Here is a 27,829-nt window from a genome sequence, read left to right on the forward strand (position 1 = left end):
CCAGGATTTCAAACAGCCTATGTGGCTCTGGACTGGATCCATCTTCCTACTTTCCATACAGACTCAAGCTCCGTCTCATGCTCCCTTCCAATACTTAAAAATAATTCCTCACCCATTTTATTAGCATTATCAAATCATATTTCAACTCACATTATCCTGCAAAAGTATGTCATGAATCATAGATATTTTTGTACACAAACATAATTTTCAGATAAGCTAAATTAAAACTCACTGGCTCCTTAATTTCTCGAGAAATTGCTTACATAATGAACAGAATTCGTGTTCTTTGCTATTGGCAGACATTGCCATTTGCCCTAGGTTTGTGGCTTGAAACAAATCCAATCTATTCTTCCTTATGAGCTATAGTTTAGGGAATTGGAGGCTTTGGCATATCGGTATTTATGTTTATCTCCAGCAGTGACTCATTTGATTCCAGCGAACGAGTCCCAAAAGCCAACCAGCTCAAGGAGCGGGTGGCCCATCCAAAGATCACTATCTGACTAGTGAGACCAATTTAGCCACTTTATGGTGGAAGTTGTGAATTGCTCAGAAGTTTTCTAAAGCACACAATGTCACTGGCTTGACTTCCTGGCTGACAAATTGGAGGAGCCAAGAGAGATGGCATGCTCTCGATAAACAGTTCTGCAGCTGTTGAAAAGGTCAAGTGGTTTAGCAAGTTCTTGTCTAAGAACAGTTCTTTGCCTCCCAGTCCATGGGGTCACTCCAGATCAGGGGAAAGCTGATTGCTCTTAACCAAGCTGAGCATTCTTAGGCAAGTAGCATTAAGTTCTGAGTCTGCCTCATGTCCTTCCTTACGGGCCAGAGAGCCACCACTTGCCAAGGAGGTTTCTGGCCGGACTGGCAGTGCAAGGAAACCCAAGGTGAGGTGCCTCACGGCCCAGATAATACCAGGAAGTCACTGAATTTGGAAAGAGGAAGCACTAGGTCATACTCTAAGCTTTATAGTCACTACCTCCTAAGCTCCATCACTACAAAGTCTACACAATGTTCTGCATCCCTAAAGCAGCATTCCATTTGGAATCTCTAAGACACTTTACAGATGTAAGGTATTCAAGTGTAAGAGTCATTTTTTTTTCCTTTAGGAGACTGTTTTTCAATAATCTTGCAATGAAGTCTGAAAGGAAATTGTATTGAACCAAACATCAGAATATGTATATATTAAATATATACTAATACACCTGACATAAATAATATATATTTAATGAATAAATATATATTCAATATACCTGAACACATATAGTCCTCCATCCAATATAGACTTTCTACTATATAGATCTGATTATCACTTCCAGAGGCATCTTTTGTCTATCACATGGAGTTAATGTTGAAAGAATTACATCTGAGGTCTGACCATTGAAACTCCAAAATTGGGTGACATGGACAGATGGCCACTTCTCTGATTATCATGTGAATGTGAGTCACCTGGGGGTAGTGTTGCACTCCAGGCTCTTCTCTGCATTGTTAGCCAGCTCCTGGGGGGTAGCACCGCTGCTATAGCATCGAAGAACAAGAACACGGAAGACAAATTCCTGGATAGAATTTGTCCCCAGAGGTCCACAAAACAAATATAGCCAGATCATACCTGAAAAGGGTTTTCATAGCTAATGCCTGTAGAGTGGTTGATGCTGAGTTTTGTTGGCAGAGTTACAGCTCTAACTTCATTAAGACTGACATGGTCATAAATGGGTAGAATGCCCACTAAACCAACTGGAAATTTTGCTCTTGCCTCATGTAGTCATTCTGTAATCATTATACCAACACAGCAAGAAGTTAAGAAAAAGAAAAGTGCAATCTTTTGCTTCTCAGAGGCAGATTCCATTTCCCAGTTCCTATACTCTGTATTTTTCCTCCGAGCACTTCTTCCTGATATTTTTTTTCCCTCTGTGTATATTCCTGAAAGGTATTCCTTATGCTCCAATTTACTCAAGAAATATACCTTTGGGATCATCAGGGCACTACTGTGTGGGCAGGTCCCTGTACTGAAAATTCTTAATTTGGGTTCACTGCCAGAGAGGTCTGATCTCTTAGTTTATGGCTGGAGCTGGAGAGAGTGAGCACCAGGAGACAAGTTTAAGTGAAACCATTGCTGATGTTCAGCCCTGTGGAAAATGTTTGAGGCCCATTAGCTCTTCAAAACGTCCCCAAGACAATCACACTCATGCATGAATATGTAGGAATAAGGGTATTTATCAAAATAATCAAAAAGGAATCATCAAAATTTCCGTCAATGGGGAAGCAGATATATATATATATATATATATATATATATATATATATATATATATATATATATATGTGATTTTTTGGAATATTAGGCAGACCTCAAAAATAGTAATGCCATCTGCATTAATCGACATGATAAGATGCCTGGGATATAATTTGGAAAGCAAGGCAGGTAACAATAGCATAATCCCATTAACATTTTGTACTTCTCTGTGTGTGTGTGCTATGAAAATATAGAACAATATATTTTCAAGAACACATGAACAATTAACTTGGAATTGTAGATGATGTTTATTTTCCTGCATGTATTCTCTAAGTTTTCTCATAATGAGTTATTTTTAAAATAAAAAAACAAAGCTATTTCCATTTGAGGAGAAAACAGCTACTCCGCAAGTATTTATGAGGCCTGACATCTGGGGTGGTGGAGAAGTACTAACGGTTCTGTATGTCATCAAATGTCAATGCTGAGTTTTCTCTGTGTTATTCTCATTCCAATTATGGCTTCAAACTTTCAGGCAGAGATGGCTAATTCATCCTCTACAGGATAACATCATCCTGACCAAAGCACTTGCCTTGACAAAACTGGATAATAAATAAATGGAAACTGATTCCATCATTAACTTTAGTACATTTCTTCTATTGCCTCTCTGGACCACCAGTTTAGGAAAGAAGGAATAAGATCCATTTTTAAAGTTCACAACTATATTCTAACTGTATCGGACTGACCAAGCACATAGCTAGTCTTCAAAGATGCCCACACCGTGGAACACAGTCCACTATTCGTCCTGGGGCTTTCAGATCATTCATTCAGGGGAAATCCAACTGCCCTGGAAAGATTCTAAGTACTCAGTTGCCAAGCTGTGAAGAGCCCATGGTAGACACATAGGCCGCCTGATGGAGAGATGCCTCATTAATCCCTGATCCAGCCCAGTCCAGCCACCCCAGCCCAGGCACCAGACAGGGAGCATGAAGACACTTCCAATAGCCCTTGTTCCAGCTACCTGACTACAAATGCATAAGAGACGACAAGCCAGAACCATTCAGCTAAGCCCAGCCAACCCATAGGACTGGGAGAAATAGTATCAAGCTGTTGTCTGAAGCTACTAAGTTTTGGGCTTTGCTATATTACCATAGAAAACCAAATAACCAAGGAACACCACGAAAAGCTTTTGTTATTAACCCTATCACCTTCTCCATGTTCCACTTTAATTTGGTTTCCTACAAAATCTTGAGTAAACAGGGACTCATTTTGATGGGCAAATAAGTGTCAGTCAACACGAGAAGTGTGCAAAAGAAGAAGGAGCTAAGCCATCAAGAGGAAAAGAACTTTAAGATCCCACAATATTTTAAAGTTTGAAAATAAGGAGTAGCTGCAGAGGACCATATGAAATGCTTTCATATATGAGGCCTGAGAATACTGTGTTTGTTTATGCCTCCCCCCTCCACAATACCCTCACCCCTTATAGGAACTTAAACCAAAATTCCCAATGACAGGAAGGCCTACCATTTAGGAAAGATGAAGGATTACAGCAATCTTAAGATAGCACAGGGGCAGGACTTCAAAATCAGTATGAGAGAGTCCATTGGTGTTGGAAAGTGACATCAACAAAATATGCAGAAGTCGAGAGAGCCCTCCACTTTAGATTCTAGCCCCCGGAAAGGATGTCCATCCAAGGTGAAACATTAGGGGCTCTAAAAAGAGTCTGTTCCTGACTCAAGCAACATCAACCTGTTTCAACAATAAGACAGCAGTGAAGGTGTGCCTCTGGGTGTAACTGGTCATGCATTCAATCTGGTAACACTAAGGTCTAGCCATTCTCTAAACTGGATTGAGGCAGATGCAAGTCAAATAGTTATAAACACTCGGTTGATAGGAGAAATCAGAGAACCCTACCAACCCAACCATATATACCTGAAATAACATTTTCTTTCCCAGAATGTGTCTGTGTCATAGCACTACCTGATGACATAGAGCAAATATCCTAGTATTACATATATTGTATAGAAGACCAGAAAAAATTCAAATGATTGGTTGGTCTAGGAGTTCAGCAGGAACCGTTAAGAGCCAAAAAAGTCTGGGTCTTAATATTTTCATCTAACCCATCTGGACCCATCCTCCCTACAAACCATCTGACTTTAATAATGTAATATAATATTGGCCTTCAGTTCTAACCTAGGAATATTGACTCTACGAAGATTTCATTACAGATGAAATGACCTTCTAAAGCGTCTACAACACTGTTGTTCTGTTATGCTTTGTTCCATGAGGTTCCATAATGTTTTGGAAGTGAGGTAGCAGGAATGGGAGAACAAAGGGGATAAATAGTTCAAACCAAGCTTTTACCTGCAGCACTTGTATACCTAAAAGCATCATCCCTGGAATAAAGAATTTCCATGAACGACCCAATTAATATACAGACTCGCCGCACTTTTTTAAATGTCTTTTTATTGGTTGTACATTTTCTTATGAGATCAACACACCATTTCTTTCAAGGACACCTTGCTCCTGAATATGTTATGGTATTTGTCCTAGCTATGAAGGTCATAGCAAGCACTCTGACAAAAAGAGGTGGATGGGTGTCTTTTGCCATTATTCTTGTCTTCTGTATCTTCAAATTGTTGTTTGAGTCAGTTCATAGATTGACACAACATTGAACACAACACACACAGTGTGAAGTTTTGCATACACACGCACAAACATCCGGAGACCGTTACAGTGTCTGCGGCTTGCTCCTTCCTCCTCAGCAGCAGTATGAAACTGAAGAATATCCTGAGATAGGAAATCAAAGTTAAGCTCCTCATCAACAGAGGAGTCCAAGTTTGACTTAATGTCCCAATTTCATTTTCCTTTTGAGGTCACCATGTGAACCATGTAACAACCACTTAGTTCAACATCTCAGCCATTTACTTGGTCAAAAACACAGAGTCAATGAACTATTTTGTATCACATCAGAACTTTACTTTTCCTTTACTGTGCTTAGATCAGAAAAGAGAAGGAAAATAATAACGTTACAGTTTTTACAAGATGCCGTGATTGGAAACTTCACCACAGAATGATCTATAAGAGGCAAAATTACCCCCACCTTTGGGAATTATTAGAATTCCTTGTTTACTGACTGATGTGATGCTGTTATCCAGGCATCCAGGCTGTTAAGTATGCCCTGCCAATGGTATTTGCATGAAAGGATGAATTTCCCACGAATAAGGACCCAGGACAGGTGGCTTCTCCAAATGTTAAAAACAAACATGGTGTCTTCAAAGCCACATTATCCCCCTCAGTTCAGTATATTTCTGCTAACTCTGCCAAAACGTAACCTACATCAACACCGATGCTTTCATCTACCCCAAGTCCTGCGCATTAGCTATTTCCTTGGTGTCAGGATTTTGAGATAACATCACCACTTATGATGAGCAGTAGTTCAAAATAAAACAACAACAGCAAAAAAATATTTAAAAAAAAAGAGAGAGAGAAAACAACAACAGCAACAACAATGCACACAACCTGGATAACAGGAAAACTAAGCTAAAATAAAAATGCATGGTGGCCACCAAAGCCAATACGGCAAAGACAACAAAAGGCATGCTTCCCCACAACACAGGTATTTTTAAGTACAGTCCTAGAGCTTGACTGAAGTTATCAACTGATATTCATAATTTCCCTTTGCCAGACAATGGTGAGAAATGTTTTTGCCTTAAGAGAGCAGCCCCACACATTTCCTTATAGGAAAAGAGAATGAAGTACATACTCCCCGACTTCTTTGCCTCTGCAGCTTATGAGCAAAAAGTTCCCAGGGCCAAAGCATCAATTTCACATTCACCTCATAGGCATGGAACATCCCCCCCAGCCCCCCACATCCTTCAGAGGTCTTTACTCTATGAACTTCTAATGAATTCCATACTGGACAGTTCAGTCTGATTCATTCATAAAGAGAAGATATTGCCATCTATGAAGAAGAGATGATTCCCACCAAGGAGAGCTAGCATCACGTTATACATAGCAAGAAAGATGGGAGAGTCCATCGATGAAGGAATCCATAAAATGGTAGTCATTCTGCTATTTTACACTTTCCAGAGACAGTGTTAGAGATCAGTTTCAAATGATTGAGGTGCACAACCTCTCACATATCCTTTCATAATATTTCAGGTATTAGGAAGAGATTGCAGGGCCTCCTAACATATGGAATTACTTTTTTCTTAGCATCAGGGGATTGTAAAGACCAGGCATGTTTCCACTTGCCCAATAGCTATCTTCACAATAAACATGGCTTACAAACAAATGTGGGGGTCAGCGCAGGAAAACAAGCATATATACAAATAAAAATGGTCTATTATAAAATCCACACAATGTAAGGGGGGGAGTGTGTGTGTGTGTGTGTGTGTGTGTTTTCCTTACAAAGACCAGATTAAATAACCGGAAGCAGCATTTTCCAAGATGAAACAAAAGCACGAAGGAATCTGGGGCAGCCCGCCTATTTTACTAAAATTCTTGTAAAGTTCAATTCTGTACAGAAGTTACATCCAGCATCCTGTCAGGATTTACACAAAATATACAGAAACATGTATGTGTATTTAAATAAAGAATTTGAACTGCATCCCTAACACCTTTCTCAGCTTTAAATGACCTAATGTGATGATTCTGTACAGTAGGAAATAAGTTCCAATTATGGAAGTTAATGACATAGAGAAGACCTTTTTTTCCTGTAAAAAAAAAATACCTGTTATTTTACTAAAACATCAGTTCATCATTTCAGTTCATATAGGAAATCACTCCACTCAGAAAATAAATTTGAGACTGAAAAAGAAACTAAACACAGGGGTATGATGACAGATAAATTGTCTGAATTTTCTTAATTGAACCTCCTCAGGTGGTTTTTTACACAGAGATTGGCCAAGAACTCAGCAAACGGTTGCCAAATGTAACTTTCTGACACATAGAGTTCTAAATTGGCTGCTGGAAAACCTCCCCTGTTAAATTTGGTTTTAGCAGCTCAAGTTCCACGATCAGAAGCTGCCACAGACCGTATGTGTGTGTGTAGAAAGCACCTGATGTTTCCATCAATGCCTAAGAATTGCCCTGTGTAGAGCTCACAACAGATAACCCACCCGTTTTCAGCTTCCAAAGGCTGCCCTGGCTTCCCCCTACTGTTCTCCACCTGTGAAACCCAGTGAGGATAATCGTCAGCTTGACTCTCACATAGGACCCCTCTCTCTGCCAAAACTGTACTTTTTCCTACACGTCAATGAACAAAAATTACAACTCCTGCCTCTGCAAATGAAGAAATTTGGATACTCCACCGCCCATCAAGAGCCCAGTCTCGCTCCTCTTTACCACTGAGACCAGGTTATCTGCAATCACTTTAGAAAACTAAGCAATTTAAGAGTCTGTGTGCATGGCCATCACGTATTGATTTGTGCATTTTCTTTCAGAGGAGTCATGCTTAAAAATTTAAATAAATGGCCACCTCTCTTTTTGCCCTTCTGCCGCCAAGCCCTGTTAGCATCCTGAATATAGCAGAAGCCAGGGCCATACAGACATGGTTGGCTACTATTTCCCAGATTCTTTGGCAGGTCTTCCAGGAGTCATTTCAACCCAAGTTCCCAAGCTTTTAATAGCCACAGAGAATTTCCAGTTAAGGGGAATGATAATGGTAGCCAAGTACTCTGATTAGAGGTTGATGGGGTTTTCAGATGGGCATCACACTCTCCATCCTTCATCACATAGTTTTCTCCTTCCCTTCTGGACAAGAGACCTCCAAGGGGTAACACTGAACATAATCTGGAAACCACTTCTGTGCTCGCGACACCTCTCTCCCCAAGTACTGAACACACACTATGAACACACACTAGGTCAGACGATTTGAGTTCAGAAGAAAATAAAACTACTTTCCTCACACAATGCACTGCTTCTGAAAATTCAAACTAGCTTTGAGTGTTATGTTTTAAGATTATAAATTCTCCCCTTCGGATGAAGATCTGTAGTGTTTTCCTCAGAACATTCACAGTCCTCTGCCTTGTGGACAAAGTTTGCACACCAGATAAACTTTGGTGTCCACCTTTCTGTCCACGTCAGCCACCAGAATGAAAAATTAAGGGGCTTAGTTTTGTGTACATATTTCTTTACCCTGTGGGTAGCTGACGAATGGGTTGTATACTCACAAAATGCTGTGATGCCATTAATCATTTATCTTTTTTTTTCCCCTGGGTGTCATCAGTTTAAATTGGTAACTCTGTAGAATCAGTAATACTAAGGAAACAAAATTTTCTGAGATCCAAATCAGTACTGCTCTCTGAATCTTCTTTAGAATTCAGTATTTTTAAGGAAAAAAAATTAACGTTTGGCTTTTTGCTAGGCTTTCCCATAGGAGATCATGTCCATGGTAATACTGAAAATGAGTTATGGAATACACCTGACTGCCAGCTTCTTTTATCAGCTTGCTCTTCCATGGGGACCCTCGGTAAGCACTGCTCTTTGCATGGATCTTTTCTCCTAGCCCCCAAACATAATTCCACATCACTGTTCACTCTTAAAGTCCAGAGTCTAAAGACAATCTCCTAAGGCAGGACCTTGACTTGCTTTATTGAAATTGCTTGTGGACTCCAATGAACGTTTGTAGTGACCAAATGAGGCTAATTGCTCATTTCCGGCCACAACAGAATATTACTTCAGAGGAAAGGATACCAACCCAGCAGTCCTTGTCTACAGGATGAGGAGAAGTTTTATTAAGACCTTATATAGAAGGTCTTACATTTTGAATGAGGGTTTTGCTAAAAGTCCTCTTAGACATCCATTACGTTTTTAAGATTTGGGAACAATAGAATCCTGTAGTCAAACCAAAGCAAAATTGCCAAATCTGAGTTTTGATGTATGAAAATGGTTGGATCCATTCCTTTCCACAGAAGCGTTGAGTCAGCCCAGGTCACGTGTGCCTGGCAGAGGAGTAATAAGCAAATGCAATCAAGGGAACCAGGAAAGACCAGGTGGCCTGGTCAAAGCCACAAACTCTGGGGACTACTTAGGAAGTTCTGTTTCCTACATTAAGATGCAAGTAAGTGCCTGATCATTCCCGTGCATTCCCTGAAATCAGTCTCCAAGTCATAAGAGCATTAGCTTCATTCCTCGAAAGAGACCTTGAATCCAAAAAATGCAAAAGTGGACCCCGGGGGGAAGCCTGTATGTATCAAGATGAACAGCCCACAAAGAAATCTTTCCATACTGACAATTCCAAGACAGAAATACAATGCAAATCTCCCAAAATCTCACCGTAAACTCCCAATAATGAAGGGTTCTGTGTCCTAGTTTAAGTGACAATACAAATGATGTCAAGATCCTGACAGCCCCGGGAACTAGGTTGGATATTTTTTAATTCTATTAACACATGTTTGTCTTAGAGGGGATTTTTTTTTAAAATATCCCTACCACAAAGTCCTTGACCTTGTTTTGAATTTCTACTTAAGGCCCAGTCCCCTTCACCTCAGATAGGAAAGAGGCTTTGAGAGAAATCTTGCTTGAAAAAGGAGTTTGGGTCAGGAGCTCAAAAGATAAACCCCAACATTCATTACATGTCAATTCCAAATGACTCCATTAGAAAACCCCCAATGGTAGAATTGTATCTGCATGGCTATAAACAGTGCCTCTCTAAACCTGGGCAAAAGGAACATATCTTCCTTGAAGACACCAGGAATGGGTGGTGAGTGATGTATTTGGGAGCAAGGTGTTTCCCCCAGAAGGAGAATTTCATTTTGAAGCCTCTGGAATTCAGGTTTTGTTTTCCTAGGCAAAGAGAAAACATTCCTTCAGGTAAACTGCCAGATCAAATACTTAAATATGCCCTTCAGGAGGTTCCGAGGGTCCTTCTAAGTAGAATTTACGTTTGCCTGATGATGCAGCAGGAAGGAAAATGTTTGGAATAAGGAAGAGACTACAGCATCAAGTGAGATGTGTTGGGCTGTTCCGGAAGAAGAAAGTGGAGCTAGGCAGCTTAGGTGGCAGACCGGTCTTTGAATGGCAATCCGACAGCAAGGGGGAACAGGTGCCAACATAAGGAAAGCAAAGGACAGTGTTCTGGTCCCAGAGGGAAGGCAAAGCTTTCACTAGAGAGTTTCATTAGGCAGCCCAGCCCAGAAACTCAACCAGGGCTGGTAATCCAAGATAATCACATCAGAAAGGGAGCATCTTGCATCAGGCCCTTAGAATAGAAATTTAGGGACAGTTAGGATAGTACTCAAGGAGAAAGACTACGTCCCTTCCTGTTACAGTGAGAGCCTGGAGCTCCGAGTCTTACCTACGAACAAGTATTTTGACCCCACACGTGACCGCCTTACTTTCTTGAAAGAGGGCCAAACAGCTCAGAGGGATGAATTGGAAGGTTTTAAGAATTCTATCTGTCTTCTACTTCTGAGATAACTGTGGCCTCCCAAATTCTCAAATCTGAATGCAGGTCAGAGAAAAGGAAAACCAAGTGATTAATGCCTGGGTTCATGACTCCCCCTGCACAAGTATCACACCACAGAGAGAAACAAAATGCAAAGCTAAGAGACAAGAATGTCTAAGAGAAGCAGACCTTTTATTTCCAAGTTTGAATGAGTTATGCCGGTTACTGTATCGAAATGGAAAAAGGAGGTAGTTGATTTCATCTGAGGAAAACTGTCCTATTGGCTTCCCGGGCAAGAAATACTTACCCGAGACAATTAAGAGGCAATTTCCATGGGATTGAACAGTCTTCCATTCTTCCCAATTTCATTTCCTATGTCCATCTTCCTAATCCACCTCAACAGCAGTGGAGCTAAATACTCACGAAGTGGAAAAATTCAGTTCATCAATTAGAGTTTTGTATTCGATGGCCTAGCTCAGGTGGTGGCAAACCATAGCCTGTGGGCCAAATCCAGCCCATCGTCCGATTTTGTAAGTAAAATCTAATTGGGACACTGAACCATGCTCATTCATTTATGTATTGTTTACAGATGCTTCCACACTACGACAGCGGACCTGAGTGGTTCTAACAGCTTGGTGAAGCACAAAGCCAAAATATTTACTATCTGGCCCTTTACAGACAAAGCTTGCCAGTCTTGGTCTAGAATGTCACAGTCCACATTCTACAGAGCGGAGGTTATTGATCCGATGGGGTCTATAAACCGGACTCCCCTCCCCTCAACAAAAATGTTTGCAAAACTATGTGTTCCATGTACCACGTGCATTTTCCTAAGGAAAAGGTCCTAGCTTTCAACAGATTCCTAAAGAAATCCAGAGTACCCCAATTAAAGCCAAACCAAACCAAAGAGTATCTTCAGCTGCCAGCATATTTAACAGTGCTAACACACACACACACACACACACACACACACACACACCCCAGACGAGAGGAACACAGAACTTCTACAATAAAATATCTTTTTTTATTTTCTATTCTAATAGGGTTTATTTGGTAGTTTCTTCTTCCTAGATTTTTCTCTGGCAATTTTCCATCAGAGTATGTAAATGTTCTGGGGTCCCAAAAAACTGCACCCTCTACATGCTAATGCAATAAAAATGGAAGATTCCCTTAAGCCAACAAATCGCCCTCTAAGTCACAGACAGACATTAAGAAGACAACATTCCCAGCACAGTAGAGGTTTCATTCATTTTACTTGATCCGACCACCCACTCCAGTGAATCCTATAAATATATGAATCTTCCCTTCAAGGTCTGTGAAGGTCACATGCCCAAGAAAGCATTGAGGCGGGAAGTCAGGCACTAGGCATCTACTGCACTTCCAGGCTGAAGATAAAGCGTTTTGTTAGACAACGTTGGAAGAAACAGTAGTTTCCATGAGCAGAGCTGACAAAGCCCCTTGGGAAACAGAAGCATTCTGAGTGTTAAAAACCATGAAAACATTAGCCCCACTCTGCCTCCTTTGTGATTACTTTCCTAAGACACTAAATCAAGTGCATGTGGAGAAATGCACATGCATTTCTCATGACCCTTTTAGTGTCAGTGCTGGCTTCCCCGAATGCTGAGGCTAATGGGTATCTCGTGTCCTCGACTAGAACAACAACCAATGTGACAGAACCAATCAACAGCAAAGGAAGGTACGCGATTAAAAAGCACACCAACAAGACACAAGCAAGAGAACAATAATGATACACAACGAACAGGTTAACATAGAGCAACCTGCATGTATGTACAGGAGGCTTCCAACTTGTATCAACTTAAATATGGTCTATGCATCTCCATCTTTATTTTAAAATTAGTTTAGAACACCATTCTCAAAAAAAAAAACATATTTTAGAACTTAGAAGATGATCAAGTCCTTCTACTTTAAGCACAGAAGACATCTAATCACCATGGAGCACATAATTTCTATGGGGAAAATGTATCCCAAGTTTCAAATCAATATTCTGGGAATGCGCTGTCTCTGACAGCAGCAAAGATGTCCCCATTCGAGAGGACAGGGAAAGAAGCAGAGGCTCTTGCTTCTCTCTGCCAACGTTCCAAAGAAGTTGTAGGTCAATTCTCTCTTTCAGAGTACTAGCCCAGTGTCCTCAACCATGCTGTGCATCAGAATGACAGACAGCATGGTAAAAATACCAGTTTGGGGCAGCCCAGGTGGCTCAGCGGTTTAGCATCACCTTCAGTCCAGGGCCTGATCCTGGAGACCTGGGATCGAGTCCCACATCAGGTTCCCTGTATGGAGCCTGCTTCTCCCTCTGCCCCACCCCCCTCTCTCTCTGTCTCTCATGAATAAATAAATAAAATCTTTAAAAAAATACCAATTTGCAGGCCCCACTCTGGACCACTGAAACCCCAACCCTGGCATTGGAAGTGTTCACCAGCTCCCAGTGATTCCAGTGTGCACAAGGCTGGGAACCATTGACTAACTCCTCCTCTACCTCCGTATAATTGTTTTGCAAGTTTAGGCCCTGGGCTCACAAACTGGAGAGGAATGCACAGGGGGACACACTTGGTGAAGAATATTTCTAAGTAGAAACCTCACTTTACAACAGGTAAGACTTATCCGACTTAGACCAGAGGTGTTTTGCTTTACGTATTTCACCAAAAGCTGTCCATGTTATGACCTCTGATTTTTTTCCCTACTACTTGCTATTTTTCATAAGAAGGATGGACAATGGAAAGAATATGGTTGTTATTTTTTTTTTCCTTTTGACCTCAAAGAAAGAAACTGCCAGATTTAGGAAGGTGGGTGGGAAAGTGAATGACCATAATTGGTAGGTTCATCCACCTTTTCTGGCTAGAAAGAGATGAGAACAGAGGGAGCTTGAGAGCAGATGAAACTATGTTTGATCCAACAGGTATGTCTTGGAACTGGATACAAAGAAGTGAATGGAGGTGTCATACTCAGTCGGGGCTACTGCTACGAGCTAGACAGAGGTCAAGAACAAGGGGAAAACGCAGACACAGAAGATTAAGTGACAGCACTTCAAAATCTAAGAGGGGAAGAAGGGAGGATTTTAGGGAGCAGTTATCTCCGAATCTCTGAACTTGAGGCAAAGAAAGAATCAGAGTGAGTTCTCTTCTTCCTTTTTAATGAAAATTCTCCTTTTGTCCTTCAAGAACAGCCTTATTATCAACTCCATGTCCAAAAGCAATGCTTCCAGGTTATCAGTCTATATGTTCCCTGGATCATTTCACTCCTTTTTTTCCTCAGGGAAACTAGAGAACCTAGGGGCAAACATAGCCACGAGATAGAGCTTTTGTTGTGTTGTCAACCTGCCAGAGACCCACGGTGGCACTGCGTCCTCCAACAGGACAAGCTACTGTGTGCTGCTGGGAAAAAAAAATACGGCCTCACCTCAACCTGTGGAAATTCGGCAATCTATTCCAAGGAATGAATTCAACCCCCCTCCCCCAAATTAATTCCTCACATTATCAAAGAACTTTCATCTTCTTCTATTGCAGTCCTCCCATTAATAGTAAGGCTTCTTTATTGAACAAGAAAAACAAAGAAGAAAGCAAATGGGTATGTTCAGGATTGCCACCAAGTCAATGCTTGGGGCTTACACATTGAAGGCACCAATTCTCTGTATGGTTCGACATGATATTTCCTCTCAGAAGTGACATACGTCCTCCTTACTAGAGATGTTTACAGAAGCTACTTGGCAGAGCCTGTGACTTATCAAATACACACACACGCACACACACACATAGGATAGATGGGTGATATAAAATCGCATCACGAACTGTACATTTCATTAATACCACAAATGCCAAGAGAACCAAATTTGTGATTCTGAGATGTGATCAAAGTGATTTTATGTTTTCCAAAGTTAGGAAAAGGGTATGACCAAGATACTTTGCCACTTCACCTGAAATATGTGGTTATTACCCAAGAGTTGAGAGCAGAAATCCGAGGACATGGCAAGCAGCCACAACAGCTGGAACAGGTATTTTACAAGAAGAGCTCCTTGTTGATATTGTTATAATACTCTTAAAGATGCATATTAAATAATTTCTTCTGGACCACAGACACGATTGAACTTCAAAAATAAAAGGCCTATAAATATTGCCAACCCAACCTTGTCTTTTGTATCTCCCTCCTTGCATAAAATGGAATCTTTTCAACCAAGCGCTTAAACATAAATATTAAAATAATAAATGGGACAAAGTACAGATCTACTTACAAATTCATCACTACTGTAGCACCTTTTGACCAGGGCCAATGCATTCATTTCATAAAGAACAAGAGAAGTCTGAGAAGCTTAAGGACTCATATGACACATCATTAAATATTTAATCACCTTTTTTAAGTCCTAAGCCTTTGTCATATTTCATTCATCTAGACAGTTCATTCTATACTAGAGATTCCAAGGCCCCCTTTGGAGGGGAAAAAAAAAAAAAAAAAGAAAGAAAATGGGGAGAAAAAAACCTTCTGAGAGGCAGGATTAAATTATCTCAAAGATGAGTTTCTATTGGCGCTTTAGTGAACCTTCTTCACCCTGTAAAACCCACCAATCCACAGGAGGGCCAACCGATTGAGTCCACGGTACTTAGTCTCCAAGAATTAGTTTTACAAAAGATGCCACGTCTGTTGCTTTGGATTCGTGTAGGGTGAAAAACAGATGTTGCTGGGAAGGAAAAAGAAAAACACATGGTATTAATATTCACCACTGACAATATAGGAGATTAGCAACTTCACAGATGTGTTTGTTAAACACATTCAAATACCCCTGTCAGGGTTACATTGGACTCTTACAACCTCTTCCCAAATCAAGCACGCATGGAGTGATGTGGACATTTTAAACATTATCTTTTATCTTTCACCGTACCCCTCCCATTTTGATATCTGTTTCCTCTAGAGTTTCTATTGCTTTCCAAAACAATAATCCCACCTGTGGTAAAAGGTCAATACAAGGATTGACAAAGACAGTCCAAACTCTTGATTTACAAACAACTCCGTCCCCTAAAAAAGTAATTGTAGACAGATACAGTGATAAAATAATGAGAAATTTCATAAATTTCTGTGCATCCATTTCTCAGGAAATGGATGGTGGAATGAGAAACCAATTTTGTAGCACAGGAAACGGTCAAGGCGTTGCTTGCCCTTGACCCTGCAGAGCTGGTTTGGACAGAAACAGTTAACAAAGCCACGCTGTAAGCCACATCGACAGCCACGAGTTATACTTCTATGTCTCTCTTGATGATGAGTTGATCCATCTGGAAAATAACGTAGACTGCCAAACTCTAGGTATGTGCAGAGAAATTCAACTTGGAGATTAAAGATTGAAAAGCATAAAAAAAAAAAAAAAAGAAAAGAAATGGTCTCTATCCACACAGCTCAGATTAAGCAAACTTTACAAAAATACCAGGGCTATCAGTTTGCTGGGGGAATAGACCTAGTGAGTCCAAGAGGCCACATATTCCAAAACAGTTGTGAAGGGAACAAAACATTTTCTCTGCACCGTACATCCCTCCCCAGAAGGCTCAATTTTGTTACAGTAAGTTCCCAGCTGTCACCCTGGAACCTCGCACCTCTAATTAAAAGGAGATACATCAGCTCACGAACCACAGTTGTCACAGTGGAAACAGAATGAAGCAAACAAACCAAAAAGGATGATTTCCTTCAGATAGAACCTAGTGCCACGTATCCCCCCACACCAGTCACGGCCACCTCCCTGATTGTCTGGTGGCATTATTTTCAGTGACTATGTTGAGAGCGGCTACATATGAGCACTTTTGCATGCAGACATGTAGATGACTCACTCCATTTCCCCCTGACTTTGGGGATGTTGGTTTATAACCTTCACATTGCCTCGCTGTAGGTTTTCTAATTATATTTGTTTTAAACCTGACAGAGCAGGGCTCGATGAGTCAGCTCTGTGGGGAACCGAGTGCCCACCCGTGGAAGTTTTAGGAAACAATGCAAATGGGAAAGGAACAAAGAAACAAAACCCAAATGAAGGTAGGTGGTCCCTGGTAAGTATCGTGACTCAAAAAATGATAAAGAGGCTGTGTGCTCTTGCCCATCTGGAAGATCCAGGTGGAGTGTTGGCTCAGAGCCTCACACCCACCATATCCACTGAAGCCGTAGACGCCGGGTCCTTCATCCTCAACTCCTTGCACAAATAAACAGCAGCATTACTTCTGATTACTAACCACTTACACAGCACACTTACCAAGTGCTTTACCATCATGCTCATTAGCTTTCCCACATCCTCTTGACATTTGGTGATCTTCTAATGTACTTAAAAGTCTTTACTATCAAAACAGGGCATGTCAAACCTCAGATCGTCTCAATGGCTACCTCTGACGCCTGCCAGCCCCATCTTGCCTCTGGGTCTGCTCTGGCTGTGAGCTCAGTGAATGTAGGCTTACTCTGTGAATGAATCAAATACCCTGACCTAGAAGTCCTTAAGAAAAAAAAAAAAAAAACCTTCAGACATCTTTCAGGTTATTCTCTGGGTAAATGCGGCGAGAGTCAGAGGGCAGGGGGAAGGGAAAGCAGGCAACCATGTCAAAATGGAAAGTGTGACTCGCCCTCTTGTGTGGGTTTTGAGACTGTAAAAGGCTGGGAGGGAACCCAGTCCCCTCTATAAGCAATCAACCAAGAATAGCAAGGCCTGCAACTAGAGGCGAGCAAATGAGGTACCATGGATTCATCCCCAGGCTGGGTTGCTCAAAAAGGGTGCCAGGTACGGGAAGGGAGGCCATTACCGATGGCTGTGCCTAGAGAAAACATGGAGACCCAAGAACACACTACCAGGAACATCAGGGCAAACTACAAGCACCAAAGGTCACCGTATCTTCTACACAACACCTCACCCCTTAAGACTATGATTTCCTATGGGCTCGGGCATCCTTGCTTAACACTAGGATTCAATCTAGAACTTCCCGGATATTTGAAGAACATAATGGCCTGGCTGAGCAATCACCTGCATCACCTGATTATCATTTCTGGTGGTTATTATCTGGGGCAGGGGTCAACGATCAATGTTCCAGGGGCCAAGTCTAGCCCACTGCCCATTTGTGAAATAGAGGTTTTTGGAACACAGCCATACCATCTGTTTACGTATTGAATATGGTGCTGTCATGCTAAAACAACAGAGCTGAATAGCAGCCCACAAAGCCTAAAATATTTACTATCTAACCCTTTACAGAAAAAGTTGGCCGGTCCTCACTCTGGAGGAACAAATCCTGCTGAGTCATGTCCCCCAGTGGGAGTTTGAGAGAACAAGCAAATGAGATGATGTGAAAGCATGTACACCCTTCAATCCAAGTTAGAGAGGGAAAACAGTTGATATTTCTATAAGAGGCACATGTCTGGGTTGGGGCCTTAATTATACTGCCCTTTACCTGGAAAAAAAAAAAGGATTTTTTTTCTCCCTTCTTCACCAACTCCTACAATTTAAACAATAGTCTCTCAGCATGTGTTTTCCCAATGCTAAAGTCAAAGAGTTTGGACTCAGATTTTCCATTTAAAAACCTCAATTCCACAGGAAAGCAGAGAGCAGTTATAACCTTAGAAGGCAAGTCCATTTCCAGTAGCACACAGACTAGTGTCGTAAAAAGAAGTGTGTGTGTGTGTGTGTGTGTGTGTGTGTGTGTGTGTGTTGGGGGGGGGAAGAGATGGGGGGATACACATGACTTTGTAACGTTAATATGTAGACCATGAAAGACCACAGCATTAGAACATACTGGAAAGGTGGAATTCGATTATCAGTTGCCCATGTATACTCAGCTAGAACTCAGCATTTTTCTCCTTAAGTGTGTTCCACTGAAATCTCTGATAAGAGTTCACTTGGAAAGAAAAAAAAATATTTTCCATTTTAAATAGCCAGAAATATATAGAAATAAAATGCTCTTCCTTTATCTGAAAATAGGGACTAATAAGGCAACTTTACAAGGAGTACAGGCTTCGTAAGACACCCCAGAAATCACTCCACGTCTGTTGAACTTTATGTGAAATTAATTTTAAAATGCTCTGGGGGTTTGCATAAGCATGCCCAAAAGGGCTGAAAAGACCCTAACTGGCTACTAAAAATATAATCAGGGTGGAAAAAAATATACGTATATATATTTCATATATATATAATATAAAATCAGGAGGAAATGTTCAGCCCAAACAGGTAGTATGCTGAGATTTTCTCAGCATTTCTCCACATTACCCATCTTCTTTTCTCCCTCAACTGTGAGTCTTGGTCAAATACAGCCAACAACAGAATGCTGAGTCCTAGGGGATGCCTTTTTAAAGGGGACAATTGGGAGCCCAAGGAAACCACCTTGTCTATTCTAAAACTCTCCCCAGTGCTCCTTTACAGCTCCCCCAATGAGAGAATGGTTCAGACTTAAAGTTTAACCAGCAGAACCAAAAAATCCACGTGATTGGCTGTGACTATCACCTGTATGGTATGGATCAGCTTTCTGCAACTCTCCCTGGCTTGAAATCTCCAGGCTATACTTTTTCTCTTCTTTTTTTTTTTCCAGCTTTATTGAAATATAATTGACACAGAACATTGTATAAGTTTACGCATATGACGATTTGATACACTTGTATATTCTGAAATAATTATAATAAGGTTAACCAATACATCCTTCACCTCACATACTTACCATTCTTCTTTTGCAATAAGAACCTTTAAGATCTACTCTCCTGGCAACTTTCAAGTACGCAATGCATTATTATTAGCTAGAGTACTAGGCTATACTCATTCTATCCATGGTGTCGCCAAAGGTGGGATTTCCTTCTTTTTTATGGCTGCATAATATTCCATGGTATGTGTATGTGTGGGTATCACCTTTTCTTTATCCATCCATGCATTGATGGACATTTACATTGTTTCTATGTCTTTGCTATTATAAATAATGCTATCATGAACATGTCGATGCAGATACCCCCTTAAAATAGTGATTCCATTTCCTTCAGATACATACCCAGAAGTGAGATGGCTGGATCATATGGTATTTCTATTTTTAATTTTTCTGTGGAACCCTCACACTTTTCCATACTGGCTGCACCAATTTACATCCCCACCAACAGTGTACAGGGTTCTCTTTTCTCCATAGGCACGCCAATACTTGTGATATCTTGTCTTTTTTATAATAGCCATTCTAACAGGTGTGAGGTGATAGCTCATTGTGATTTTGATTCCTATTTTCTGATGCCTAGTGATGATGAGCATCTCTTTGTGGACTTTTGGCAAAAACAAGGGGTACCACATCAAACTAAGAAGCTTTGACACAGCTAAGGAAATGACTGATGGAACAGAATGGCAACCCACAAAGTGGGAGAAAGTATTCGCAAACCATATATCTGATAAGGGGTTAATATTCAAAATATATTTTTTAAAAAAACTCATACAACTCAATGGCAAAAAAAAAATCTGATTTTTTTTAAATGGGCAAAAGACCTAAAAAGATGTTTTTCCAAAGAAGATATATAAATGGCCAATTATATGTTTGTATATAGAATACAAGATATACTTTTTCCATGTCAGAGCCACCTCACCACATCATTTTGTTAAAAGAGCTCAGGAAGGAATGCTTGGGAGGCTCCGTCAGTTAAGCATCTGCCTTCAGCTCAGGTCATGATCTCGGGGCTCTGGGATCAAGCCCCCCATGTCGGGTTCCCTGCTGAGTGGGGGGGTCTGCTGCTCCCTCTCTCTCTGCCTCCTCCCCCTTGCTCATGTTCTCTCTCTCAAATAAATAATCTTTTTTTTTTTTTTTTTTTTTTTAAAGATCTAAGGAACCTGTACTTCTAGCACCTGCCCTGAGCGGGTCTTAAAGACTGAGCACTGCTTGTGTTGGGGTGTGATAGAAGCAAGCATTTAATGCTTGCTAAATAATTGTGTTCCCAGAAGAAATGGTGCCAATGATTGCTCTTATCTCTAGGAACAAAACTCTTCCTTCCCCTGCTAAAATTAAATCCTTGATAATTGAAACAAATCTAGGGAATAGTTCATGCAAATAAGTAAGCAGTCAGAATTTTATCCTATTTCCCCCAAAAATGTGTTTCGACATAGACAAAAGTTCCTAAGTTTCGGTCCCTGCCATCTATACTAAAGAAACATTTGTAATCAACTTAAAATTGTAGTTACCATAATTTAAGAGAAACTATTTTAAAACAACAACTGTAAGGTCTTATTTTCACTCTTTTTTTTCTTAGTGCAAATGGTAAGCTGTGAATGCAGAGGTAATACAACTCAAATGAATAAGGCTTGGTCTTACCTTTTTTCCACTAAAGTGAAAATCAGAGAGAGAAAACAGTCTTTCCTCACTAAACATCCAGCAAAAAAGCTCCCCACCCAACAAATCCTAAATATTTTATCAAAAATATCTGATGAGTCACCCAGCACTTGTTTTTCTCATTGCTGAAATCCTTTAAATCATGATTTCCCTCATTTATATTAGTAATTAATGACTCTTAGTATCTTGAGAACTTGAAAAGTTAAATTTTATAGGCATCATTTAGTCTATATGATGTCAAGGTTATCAACATGGAATAAGTTGCTAAGAAAGGTGACCTGCTCCTGGTCTTTTTTGCTTTAATTCACTTCCAGTTACCAATTTCTCAATGAACCAGCTCTTCCAATATGATTGTTTGATTATAATTTAGGTCTTAGTCACTTTACCTTTACTACCTGTCGGTTTGGACAAGTTTACACCACTAACGATACGTACCATAAGTTCTGGATATGTTGGCCGTTCTTTGGAATTCTTCTTCAAGCTAACGGAAAAAAAAAAAGGAATTGCGTTAAAATCTAAGAACCATCTGTATTTTCACAAGACTAGGATTTCAGAAGACTAAACACAACCAGCTTTAAAATGTATTGAAAACATGAATCTCCTATCCTGACTCCCCTCTTCTGTTACACTTATAAAATTGTTTTAAATCGCACTAAGTGTATCTTAATAGGAACACTAAGAGTGTATGTGTGTGTGTGTGTTTACTTTTCCTCTTGATGCTTTACCAATGACATACAAACTAGCTTTTCTGATCTACAGCCATTGCATTCCAAAATACATATCTACTTTCCTTCAAAACAGCATTTCCTCTACCCGTACTGGGAAAGAAATTGGCACGTATTTCTTACATTACATGTTATCTCTTCACTATCTTTAATACCTGGTTCTCCTTGCTTATGTATAATTTGCTTTTATATATTTCTAACCAAACCCACCTAAGATAGAAGCAATATCCCCATAAAATGTCTAAAGTAATGCTACTTCCTTACAACCTCTTGACTAATGAAAGAGAAAGCAAACTCAGTGACTTCCCAATTACTCTTCTTAGAGATTCTTTGTGGTCACGCACTACCGTTGAGGGGCTCCCACCCCGTATACACGACTGTCTATATACACGAACGTTTTAATGACATTTGATACTGGAGGCAACAGTAACAAAACTGCAATAAGAAGAGACCAACCCCTTACCTCTATCCTCATCCCACCCTTATATCCACCCATGGCCTTAAAATGGAGAAAAAAAAAAAAGAAAAGAAAAGAAGTGATTTACTGGGAGTTGGAACCCCAGGTTACAGAATGAAGAGAAGGATGGTTCTGAAAACTATGGTTTGCAAGGCAACCTACAGACCCCTCTGCCCACCGGGCCACAGAATCATGGATGGAAAGGAACATAGCCTGGAGTTGAAGAAACCAAAACGTGACTGATCATTAGGTTGCTGGGATTTGTGCCAATGGATCATTTTGAGCAGATGAGACCTAGTATGTGTGACATGAGCTCTGCTCCACCCCCATGGACTAATAATAATGAGGAGGGGAGACAAGGTATGGAGCCATAAGAGAGTGAAGTAGTTGAGACACTTTGAGAAAGTGTGGTATAAAACAAAACAAAATGAAAAACAAACAAACAAAAGAGAGAGAGTGAGAAAGCTTTTGAACCAAAACAACTTAAACCAGCCTACCTATTCCAGGCAATGCTGTGGGTAGAAGCCAGGGAACCTGAGACAGGGTACAGTAGATGTGAGGAGAGAAGTTTTCAACCTGGAACTGAGGGCAGATCTAGGACCTAGTGACCTCAGTGACCAGACAACCTATGAGAGAAAGTTTCATCTCAACTGAGGATAAAAATAAGAGCGAATTAGAAAGAGGAATTATCAACTGTCAAAGTCAGATTGATATGGGAAGATGTGCCTGAGTGAAATGAAGGAGACCTTGTAGGCCCACTTAGGACTTTGCATGGATCTGTATCCTGAGAGTCTACAGGGGCTTTATTGGTGGTTCTCAGCTGCAGGTGATTTTGCCCTCCAGGGGATATTTGGCCATGGCTGGAGGCATCTTTGGTTGTTGATACACCTGGTGGTGCCACTGGCATCTAAGAGATGGAGGCTTGGGATATTGTTAAACAGCCTGTAATGCACAGCACAGCTGCCCACAACAAAGAATGATCCAGTCCAAAAAAGTCATGCGTGCAGAGGTTGCACACCCCTTGGGCTACGTGTACAAGAGGATCCCTCCTCATTGCTGCCTTCTAGCCCCTGCTCGGAAATGAAATTCACTTAGAAGCACCTCCAGCTGATGCAGCTGTCATTCGTGCACATTCTCTATTATACCACCTCCCTATCCCTGAACATCCCTGAACCCCAGGAAGCAGAAGTTTTCTTTTGAAGTTCAAGAGCGAGTTGGCCTAGAAGGAAACACACAGAAGAAGAAATGTGATCCCAGGAACGTTGCCGGCTTGCACCACAGACCATAGTGAAAAAAAAAAAAAAAAAAACCGGCGTACATACAAAAGCCCTGAATTTTCAGCTATTGTTCAAAGCAAATCAAAAACCAGAAAGTCTTCTCCATAGTCTGAACTATTTGGCCAGAAGCAATCGTGGAAAACACAACCTTAAATCCACATTCACTATTCATGTGCTTGACTTCAGGTGACAGGCACCTTCGTGAATCCTGTGGCCAGGGCTCTGTGTTGATTCTGCTAACATTCACCTGGGGGACCATGACCCACCTTTCCATGACTAGTTTCCATCAGTCAGCAACCGAACCAAGGGAATGACAAGAAAAGAAGCTTCTTGCTCAAGTGTTAGAACAGTGGCCTCTTTTACCAACCAGAGATCTTTGTGATGTTCCTGAGTTTTGAACTTCTGTTTAGTAGATAATGAAAGAAGACTCTCTCTTCTCATCAGGTCGAGGAAAGTAAATGCTTCCTTTTTTTTAAGGAGAGATCATTCTAAGTCAGGATAGCTTATCTTTTCACTTCTGGAACAGTTTAAGAAAATTTCTCTAGAGGTTTTTCGTTTGTTTTTTGTTTTGTTTTGTTTTAGTCTGTATAAGGAAAATGTGGGGAAAGTACCCCAAGTTGATGAATGCATCAGAAAGTGTTTCGGATTCCTGAAACCTCAGGGATTGCTGGCCGATAGGCTATTTCTTGACTTACAGCCTCTGATTAGGAGGCTCAGAATTTACCACAAGCACTAGTACAGAGAGCATTCATGGAAAATACTTACACAGCAATCCAAGGCTGTTTATTGAATTAATATAACTGATAAAACCCATTCTCTCCATCTTTTAAATTGAGAACACTTCAAAACACGAGCTAAAAATAGCAAAATACTCAGGATAAGTTTGTGGGGGGGGGGGCGGAGGAAAGCAAATTTTCCATGTTTGATAGGAAGTGCTTGAAATTCAGTATAAAATAACAACCATGGAGTTCAAAGCTACACCAATTTCTTTTTGGATTGGAGTCAGACTTTTGAATTTTCAAGTGGCTTGTCATTTTCAAGCGTGCAATTAGCTAACTGCTCTAATTCTTCTTCCAAATGCCACAACACACGCTCCTGACCGTAGCTGACACTAAAAAACAGCTTCATGCTGTCTTGAGAACTGCTAGCTTGAAGTCTGTGCTGACCAGAGGATTTCTGCCTATTTGAATTCCCTCTGGTGGTTTCCAAGAAGGGCTATTTGGCGCATCCACAGAATAAAAACACATTGCGCCTCACAAGCCCATACATTTGTCATAAGCTAAACAAATACCCAGTGCCTCTTTTTACTCTTTTTTCCTGAACAAGTCGGGAACTATATTTGATGGTCTCTGCTTTATGCTAGTTCCTCTGAGTCAGACAGTATCACCATCTGGGTGGGCCTCCAACACACTCCAACATGCCATCAGGCTGGTCAGCTGGGCACTGAGCCTCTCAAATGGGTCCAAAGGAAAAGCAAAAAAGAAGTCGGGTGGTTCTGGCACTCAGTAGTTGGGTTTCCAGAGACTTCCTTCAGTCACCAAGCCTGTGAACCTATAGGAAGAGGCTATTCTGTTTTTCCTTTTTAGGCATGCATTCATTAACCGTCTGTTGGACCAGAAGGGGAGGCTTTTTTATTAGACTTCTCTATTATGAATCCCAAAACAAGGCCTTTATGGACAGTATCACCTACTCCAGGAATCCTTTAGAACTGCTATGGTAAGAAAGCCATGTATAGGGGAAAAAAGAGAGATGGAAATGTCATTCAGGAGTCCTATTTCAAAAGAAGTACAGAAAGGGAGGGTTTGTAGAACATCATTGGGTTTTCCTTTATAGTCCATAAGGAAAAAATGCCTTAACTTTCTTTCCTCTCCTATCCCCTGCCTCCATCCTCCCCAACCTCACGCATGCACACACGCCCACCAAGGATAACGTTTCTCTAGTGCTATTGCAAAAGAACACATCAGCTGGAGCTCTGGGCTCGAGATGTAACCTTGTATGAGAGTGTCAGCTTGTTACTGCTTTCTAGTCCATCTCACAGACCAGGATGACTGTCAACTCATAGCAGTGATCAGAGGACAGTGACAGACAAGTGGACCCTCTGGATGAAGTTGTACAGTGTGGAGCAGCACTAGGACACTGGGAGGGGTCATCAAATGCTTAGTTAGAACCCATCTCAGGAAGGGTCACACATACCCTGATAGATATCCAAGGCTATAGATAATGCGACCTTTCTCTTCCAGTTGGACACTCAGCCCAAGACAGAGGTAGGAGATAAAACCACAGGTGTGTCCATCTCAAAATTTATGATTAATTTTTCACTTTCCAGGTCTGTATTCCCCTTTCCCCACTTAAGCACAAATATAGGGGCTTGAAGAAGTCTTGAAGAAACACAGCCATGTCATAAAAATACAAAAAACAGGGGCACCTGGGTGGCTCAGTGGTTGAGCATCTGCCTTTGGCTCAGGTCATGATCCTGGGGTCCTGGGATTGTGTCCCGCATCAGGCTCCCCACAGGGAGTCTGCTTCTTCCTCTACCTGTGTCCCTGCCTCTCTCTGTGTGTGTCTCTCATGAATGAATAAATAAAATCTTTTAAAAAAATCAGCACCGTGTTTTGAAGCATTAGACAACTTTTCCAACTCAATGAACTTCAAAATAGTGTTCATACAAAGGGGGTATCAAAGAAAATATATTGGTAGTTTATGGGAGGCAAAAAGCTATTGACCTGCCATCTGAAACAGAAGGTACTCGTTAAACAAACAAACAAACAAAAAAAATCCAAGAGAGAATCATTAAGAATGCTGATAAATTCAAAATTAATGCTCCTCTTCTTCTTTCTAATTATCCTACCAACAAAAACGACTCACTATTTTACACAGTTGATACTCTTAAATGTCAGAGTCTACAGGAACTGCAACACTGAAAGTTTGAATTGTTGGGATCCCTGGGTGGCTCAGTGGTTTAGCGCCTGCCTTAGGCCCAGGATGTGATCCTGGAGTCCCGGGATCGAGTCCCACGTCGGGCTCCCTGCATGGAGCCTGCTTCTCCCTCTGCCTGTGTCTCTGTCTCTCTATTTGTGTCTCTCATGAATAAATAAATAAAATCTTAAAAAAAAAATTGAATTGTTGAAATAGTTGAAGTTGAAAACTTGGAAGTTTAGGTGACTTGAGTTTGGTTTCTATTATATATATGTATATATACTACATATATATGTGTACTCCATTATATACATACACACACACACACACACACACACACACACACACACACACACATATATATTAGTTAACCTCATAAGCAAGCCAGACTGGTTGACACAAATATGAGTACAATGACACAGAATTAATAGCAATGACCAGAACTAATGGTTTAGGAAAGCTAGAAAATATCTATGGCTCAAAGTTTTTAAATTTATGAACTACAGTAACTAGGACCAAAATTGACAGAAAACGAGAGGGAATCAGACACGTCAGACGGCAGGCACTAAGATGCTGGCAGTGTTTGGCAGGTGGGGGGGCGTGAGCGTAGGCACAGGGTGGTCGCCACACAAAGAGCCATAATAAAGTATCTGGATCGTCCATGTATGTGTGCATATGTTAAATTAGAAAGCATTATTTCTTAAGGTTTTAATTTTTTTAAAGATCCATTAGAAGCTTTAACGCTCTAAAATCTTCAGAGGAAATTCTAAGTAATAGGAAAGATACTTTGGTGAAATAATTGCATGATTTAAAAAAAAGATAAATCATAGAAGAAAATCAGGTTTTGAAAAAGAATTGATATCAGGTCCACAGATCAGAGGGCAAAAGTAGGCGGTCTCACCCCAGCTGTATTGTAGAATGGTTTGAGAACACTGGAAAAATCCTGATCTTTGGGATCCTCCCCAGACCAATTAAGTCAGAATGTCTGAGGGTGTGGCCTACGTGATGGTACATTTTAAAGTTCTCTCGAGTTTTATAAATGAACAGCCAGAGTTGACAACTATTGCAGTACACTGGTGATTCGCAACAGGCAGCTCTGCTTTCTAAAGCGTTTCACGCCAGCCTTGTGCTTACCAAGTTTTCCCAAGTACCCAGCCAGACTCCTGGGGACAGGGGAGCAGGCAACAGAAAGGTTATAGGGAGGAGAGTTTGAAAAGACTTCCCTAGGTAAGATCCTTCCCCTTTACCACTCCTCTTGAGAACTACTGGGCTGAACTACCCAAGATGACTCATCCCTTTTCCTATGTGACCTTTAAACGTTGGAGGATAAAGAAGAAGGGAAAAAAAATAAAAATAAAAATAAACAATAAAAACAAGCTCTCAAATCCAGAAGGCAAAATCATGAGCCCATGTCAATCTGGCCGGTGTGCCACCACACACAGCACACTGGCTCGAGGAAAGCAGAGAGGAGGACGCACCCCAACAGCCCAGAAGAAGTGCCCAGTCAGAGGCACCCAACAACACACTGTACGACAGC

The 27,829-nt window shown here is 40.9% G+C and overlaps 1 protein-coding gene across 6 annotated transcripts in view; it reads right to left on the reverse strand.

Moving 5' to 3' along the window:
- Nucleotides 1–4,670: 4,670 nt before the first annotated feature.
- MAP2K6 (mitogen-activated protein kinase kinase 6) overlaps nt 4,671–27,829 on the reverse strand; it is a 121,504-nt gene continuing 98,345 nt past the window's right edge. For 4 of the 6 annotated variants that reach the window (XM_072780996.1, XM_072781001.1, XM_072780998.1 and 1 more), the window contains 2 exons: nt 21,353–21,398; nt 14,475–15,303 (listed from right to left, as the gene is read on the reverse strand). In XM_072780996.1, coding sequence (XP_072637097.1) covers nt 15,226–15,303; nt 21,353–21,398 — 124 coding nt within the window. In that variant the 3' untranslated portion in view covers nt 14,475–15,225. Of the gene's footprint in view, nt 5,015–14,474; nt 15,304–21,352; nt 21,399–27,829 lie in introns of those variants that run through there. The other 2 variants (XM_072780997.1, XM_072781000.1) reach the window with 1 other exon arrangement.

Source organism: Canis lupus, chromosome 16 (genome assembly GCF_048164855.1).
Source record: "Canis lupus baileyi chromosome 16, mCanLup2.hap1, whole genome shotgun sequence".
NCBI classification, from domain to species: domain Eukaryota; kingdom Metazoa; phylum Chordata; class Mammalia; order Carnivora; family Canidae; genus Canis; species Canis lupus.